The sequence below is a fragment of the Rhagoletis pomonella genome, unplaced genomic scaffold (assembly GCF_013731165.1).
Source record: "Rhagoletis pomonella isolate Grant_MI unplaced genomic scaffold, Rhpom_1.0 Rhpom_scaffold_00011, whole genome shotgun sequence".
Taxonomy (NCBI): domain Eukaryota; kingdom Metazoa; phylum Arthropoda; class Insecta; order Diptera; family Tephritidae; genus Rhagoletis; species Rhagoletis pomonella.
The window spans coordinates 4,323,171-4,329,477 of NW_023458565.1; the positions used below are offsets into that span (position 1 = coordinate 4,323,171).

The 6,307-nt window shown below is 44.0% G+C and overlaps 1 protein-coding gene across 1 annotated transcript in view; it reads right to left on the reverse strand.

Annotated features, from left to right (window-relative positions):
- Nucleotides 1-6,307, reverse strand: part of LOC118747108 (lysosomal-trafficking regulator) — a 41,423-nt gene that overhangs the window by 18,871 nt on the left and 16,245 nt on the right. The window contains exons 10-14 of the mRNA XM_036481099.1: nt 5,159-5,917; nt 4,889-5,077; nt 4,577-4,830; nt 4,292-4,517; nt 3,596-3,844 (exon numbers count right to left, since the gene is read on the reverse strand). Coding sequence (XP_036336992.1) covers nt 3,596-3,844; nt 4,292-4,517; nt 4,577-4,830; nt 4,889-5,077; nt 5,159-5,917 — 1,677 coding nt within the window. The remainder of the gene's footprint in view (nt 1-3,595; nt 3,845-4,291; nt 4,518-4,576; nt 4,831-4,888; nt 5,078-5,158; nt 5,918-6,307) is intronic.

The window sequence follows — 6,307 nt, forward strand, 5'->3', positions numbered from 1 at the left end:
TTATCTTTATCTTTATCTTTATCTTTATCTTTATCTTTATCTTTATCGATTGATATACATATGTACGTGGTGTTAAATCTTTAACGCAAACATCTCCGAACTGGATTTAGAAGTATCACTTCAAAATTGTCTTGTATTTATACGTGGATTCTAATGAAGATATACCTGACGCTGTGCAAGTGGAGAGACCTACGGTTTTACCCCGCCTCCGTACGTCAAATAGATTTTATGAGAAACTTTTCCATGGCAGAAACACAACTTTGACCTAAACGGGGTTAAATCGCCGAAACAACAGCCCTTGGTCGGGTAAAACCCGAGTCATTTTGGTACGTAGAACCGGCTGTCGTGGTAATGGAATTGATGAATTGTACTCCAAAATAAACGGCTATGTCTCCGAATTTCTCTCTTCTTCACCGCAAGGAGCCTAACCCTCTCCCTGAGCAAATACTCGGCAATTACCACCTGCGCCAAGGAGGTCAGACTGCAACTGCGTATTCACGCATGCAGCCGCCATTGTCAACAGAGTACACAGCAACGCGAGAGATAGCTGCTGAGTCGGTGGCCCCACGAAAAACGGAATTGTCCAGGGTGCATCTGGTCTCTCTCAGTAGTTTCGCTTCTTCTATATTTATGGGCAGGAGTCGGCTGTTGAGCGCCGCTGTTTCGAACGGATGATCTATGTACGGCTCGACGTCTGGGCTCGAATCGTCACATACGATATCGTATTACTCGTCACGTAAAAACACATTTTTCGGATTATGATATACGTGAACGTACTCTTTATACCATTCAGCTTATACGACTGACGATATCACGTAATTTTCTTTCGTATAGCTTTCGAATCGCGAACGGATGTTACGATTCGAGTCCTGGTTTCCAGTCGGGCAGGTGTCGTCACGTGTCGTGGGGGCGGATCGTTTCGAATCAGGGCGTTGTTGGGATCATTTCCATGGTGACATTCCACGAGGAATTGCTTCGACAACATGGTGTTGTGTTCTTTCACTGTGATGCTCGGAAGACATGAGATGGCAGCGTGTGGCCGAACGCAGGACTGCGTTTGACATATTTGCAGATTTCTCTACTGCGTGTCGCTCGTTCCTGTCGACCACACTGGCGCTGCACAGTTTACCACTGGCCGGCCGATCGCCTTGTAGGTAGCAAGCAACCCCTATTTTTCGGCTATCCAGATGCGCCTGGCTAGCGACTTGAAGACTGTGTCAGGAGCACAGCTTGCAGTTTGTTGCAGGTAGCTGAGGAGTGCACGGAGAATTAGGACAGGCGATCAAAGACCACTCCTAGGATGTTGGGGTCGGTTGACGGTATTTTGGCGCCAGTGACGAATATGTCTAGTTCGAGGCTGATGTCCTTGGTCCACGTTGTGAAGATTTCGCGGCTCATAGCTTACCAAGTTGACTTCGGCTGACGACGGAGGTAGTTTTGTAGAGATTGAATAGTGCCGAGGAGAATAGGTCGCCTTGAGGGCCCCTACTTATAATTCCACGCGGCTTGGACTTGGCGTTACGTAATTCGACTGATGATTGTCGTTCACACAGATAGCTGGTTATCCACCGTCTCATCTGAGCTGGAAGCGTCGATTCCTGGACGTTTTGGCAGAGGGTTGCGTGGTTTCCTATGTTGAGCGCCTCCAATAGATAGATCACAAGAAAGACGTTGGTTCAGACCCTCGCTAATGAGTGTGGTGATGGCCTGTATTGTGATACTGTGGTCTTGATGCGCATTTTGCGGAATCTATGCTGATGTTCGGCTAGCTTAGGATGTTTCTACAGGGTGGGGAGGAGTAGTGCTTTCATGGTTTTTTGTCATTGGGGATAGGAGAGAGATCTGTACGAATTCAACGATGAACTCAACTCTTGCAGGTCCCAGTTTTTTCAGCAGGACCTAAAGTGCTTCTGTCTCTTCTGTGGTAAAACACGTTGGTGTGTCTTGGGGTCGGAGTTTGTGTGCTTTACGCAGCACACTGCGGCGAGCTTGGCCTCTCTGTGGGTGTGCATCGAATTGCCGGCTGATGAAGCGTCCGCACGACCGTGGATCCGAAGTTGTGGTAGTGGCAGGGGCAATATTGTTCTTACGCTTTGTCGGATTGGCGAGAGACTTGTATGTGGTCCAGTTTCCTTGCTCCGCTAGAGAGATTGCAGGTCTTGAATTGCTCATTCTACGTTTTCCACTTATGTATATTGACCAGGTCTCTAAGGTCCTTATTGAGATCTCTGATACACGTGGATCGCCGGGATCACGCTCGCCTGCGACTCCCATCGCTTCTGCGGGAGAAACCTGGTCGAATATTGGCAATCCAGCCGACTGGTATGAAGCTGGCGGCTGCTGCATTAATGATCCTGCAGATATTGCGCTCAGCTATGCACGCGCATGATGGTGGTGGAAGAGCATTGAGTTTGCGGACGGTCAATTCCGTGAAACGGGCCCAGTAGGACTTCACTGTGTTCATGGACCGTGCGGTTTTCAGATGTAATAAAATCTTTCGGCTGGTCTATTGCGACTACTATGGGCAGGTGGTATGATGTGAACGTAAGCACTGGTTGCCATCCCATGCAGTTTATTAGACCTCCACTGGCTATTATGCCTGGCGAGCTGTAGTCAGCACCCGCGACTTCTGCGTTTACAGTGCTGAACGTGGAGTCGTCAATTTGTTCAGAAAGCTTTGGACTCCGCTGGTCATTGCCCAGATGGGAGTGTCAGAGTTCATCTAGCGCATTTGTATTGGCATGATATCCAGCTGGGTAACTGGTGGCGGGTGGAAAGTACGCTGACGATCTCCAGCACTGTATCCACCGACTTGATGACCAAGCCTTGAAATTCCATGAGGGTAATGCGCCGGTATTGTACCGCGTTATGCAATATAAGGACGACCCCAGGGGCGATCTGTTCGGAGAACGTTGAACTCGTCCTAATTCTGAAGGCCCGAGCCCGAGCCGGATTAGAGTTTGGTCTCCTGGATCGCCGCGACTGAGACTTTATTCCATCTCATGAAATCGTCTTTCTCAGCGATCTTACTTTGTAGGCAGTTGCTATTAAACTGTAATAGCTTAATTGATCGGTCTGGTGATGGTTACGCGCGGGGTGCTTGTTATGCCTTCGGTGCCTGTGTTGCCTGTGTTGCCTGACGCGCTGGTCTCGGACCGGGTGGTCTTTCAGGTGACACTAGTCATTGCAGCTGTTGTAGCGGACTGAGGTCCAAGATATTAGCTGGTAGGTCATGTTCCCATGGCGAAAAAAATGGAGGGTTGCTGCTCTGAGATGGTCTTTGCTTAGTCGGAGTGTATGCTCGAGGTTAATCCGGCTAACGTAGAACCGAATATCTCTTTTTAATGAAAAAAAAAAACAACCACCATACTAATTTGGTCTAGTTCCGATCCTTGGATCATGAAGAATTTAACGATACTCCTACATTTTATATGAGGGTTTTACTCGGGTTTTTGCTTAAAAATTATTTTGTCTATTGCCTGAAATATTTAGTGCTAAAAGTTTACAACTTTAAAAAGCTTAACATGCGTTGCAATGCCGAATGAAATTAAGCCCTGCTTAAACCAAATGTGTAAAAACAATAGATTTAACTCACCACTGACAACGCCTCCGTCTTTTGATTCATTGTTATAGCCCATCACAATATCTGGAGACTCTGCTGTATAGCATAGCATACGAGCTTCGTACAACAGTTTAATTGATTCCGCAACACTACCAAAATTGGCTTTTTTCAGTTTACTTAAATTTACAAATCCATAATTCGGCTGCCAGGAGTTAACTTGAAGTGGAGCAAGCTCTGAAAAGTCCGGTCCCATTGCCGTCAAGTTGGCTATGGTTTCCCATGCTGCAAATTTGTTACTGAATAGCATTAAGTTAGATATGCTAAAGGGTATTGGGTATCCCTCAGAGTGGAACCGTTGCGATTCTGTGTTATCACCCAAGCCATTGGAACTTATAGCTGAATATGCGCTGTCTCCAAGGCATATTATTTGGAAGGCGTGACTTTTTATGGAACTTCGGATATTTCGGAAATATAAATTTATAACATCTTCTTCCACACCGTCAATGTAAACTGTTAGCTCTAAATGATCTTGATGAGCACATACTCCAAATGCAACATGTGTCCAGCTATTCCGTGTACATCGAAATAATTTCAGCTCAACAGAAGAATTCTCATACGAATGACGGTGGTTATGATATTTGAAAAGATGCATGTTATTAAAGCTGTTAAGAATCACAAGCTTAGTCTGTTTCAAAGCAACTCGCAGAGTGGATGGACTTGTGGACACACTTGTGGGCCTAACCAAAGGAGTAGGAGTTTTTGAATCAGTAACAGCATCTTTTGCTGAGGATTGATTTTTCTCTTCCATATTCCCGTTTGCTATCTCTGACGGCGATTGAGCTTGCGTTTGGATCTCGGCATTCGGCTTGCTTGTCTCGAAAACTAATTTCATATTGCTATCAACATAAACACTTAACATTACTTGGTTGGTGCCTATGGAAACAATGTGTGTTTTCTATAAGAAAAATCAGAATATATAACCAACTCAGAGTTAATCATTTTACACTGGCTTACCAGATTGTTTTCGAGAGAACTGCGCTGGTCATCCTCTGCAATTAAAGACGAGGATTTGTTAATATTTGTTCCTTTCAGTTGCAGCCAAAACGAAAGTGTGAAACCGTCATTGCCCCACAGTCTGGCATGGGTTATAGGTATGATACAAGGAGTACGAGACAATGGTGTCGTGGCTTGCGCATTTATATGTTGATTTCGAATGCGATCGATTTCCATTGTTAAACGTTGATCGCTCGTGGAAGTGCATTTGCCATCTATGGAATGTACATAAATTAAAGCTATAGCAGAAATTTACTATCAAAAATATCCTACCGATCGTCATAGGGAATTCCAATTCGACCATAGGTTGAGGCTTTTTCAGTTTACTGTCACATTTATGATTCAGATATCTTATTAGAAGATCCACAGGCGGATTTTTGGCGGATAAGATATTAAAATATGTGCAGATAACTTCCGGAGTGTTTATGTCCACAATTAACTCTAGCAAGGCTTGTTGAAGTTCTAAAAAAGTAAATATTTAGTACATGTAGAGCAGTTTTAACTGCTGCAACTCATTTCAACCGTTATATCTACGATACAAACCTCTCAGGCGTGGATCGCCGCACTTCAAAACTGGTGCAAAGCCACGCAGTAAAAATAGTGAGTCTCCTATATGAGCTCGAATTACGAATAGACGATTTGCCAGTTGCACCAAACAGTCACTCCAACCCACCGGATTGTGGATGCATCTTTCTGACAGCTCAATAAGAATTTCAACTACCAACTGACAAAGACCATCGTGTAGCAGATGTGTACGATAACGAGAACTTGGTTGAAATGAATTCCAAAATTCTGCCTTATCCAACTCAGTTTCAGATTCAGATATTTCAGGTATCTCGCCATCAGCTTCGTAGCCCTCGTCCGCCGTTATATAGTTGTCATCGTGCTCATTCTCGCTGAGCTCCATTTCACTCTCACAGAATACTGACATTCGCGTGGAAAAATAATCTGCATCGCAACTTTCGCCGGAGATCGGCCTCTTTGGCACAGGCGTACGTGGTGTGGTCGCGTTGCTGTTTTTGCCATGGGTTTTTGTACTGGTAAAAGATCGCGCACGCGGACGGAGAGGCGATTGTAAAGCCGCATCCTCACTGGCGGTATTATCAAGGTCGTTGCTTTCATTGAAATCTGCAAGGGCTTTGCTGGTAGAGTATTGCTCTGCTATTCTTAGGAGGCTGTGCAAAGCTTTTACCACGGCGTTTTCGCGCGTACGCTCCTCTGTGTGCGTTTGACTCCAGTTGGATATAGCACTTTTCAATATCACTGATTTCAGTTTCAATAAATGCTTATCCATCGCTTCAGCTAAAATGTAAAAAGTTTTTCATATTATTGTTGAATCTATCTTATTATTTACACTATTAGGATATGTATTTGTAATAGAAAAGATAAGATTATTTTAATCTTTAAGATCGCACACTGCTATGAGAATTAACATATTCTTATCTTGAAGTCATCTTAGTGCAATGTAAAGATAATTCAGCTGCCGTTGCTTTGGTGGGTAAGGCAATTTACGAAATACATACATATATGCAACAGGAAAGTTTTTAACTGATTAAGCAGATATGGTTGCTACAAAATTTAATACTAAAATGTCGAATAGCCAATTCTATTCAATGAAAAAATTATAGATTTAGAAAAAAAAATAATAAATCACAAATTGCTTTGCGATTATCTCATCCCAGAGCTTTTTTT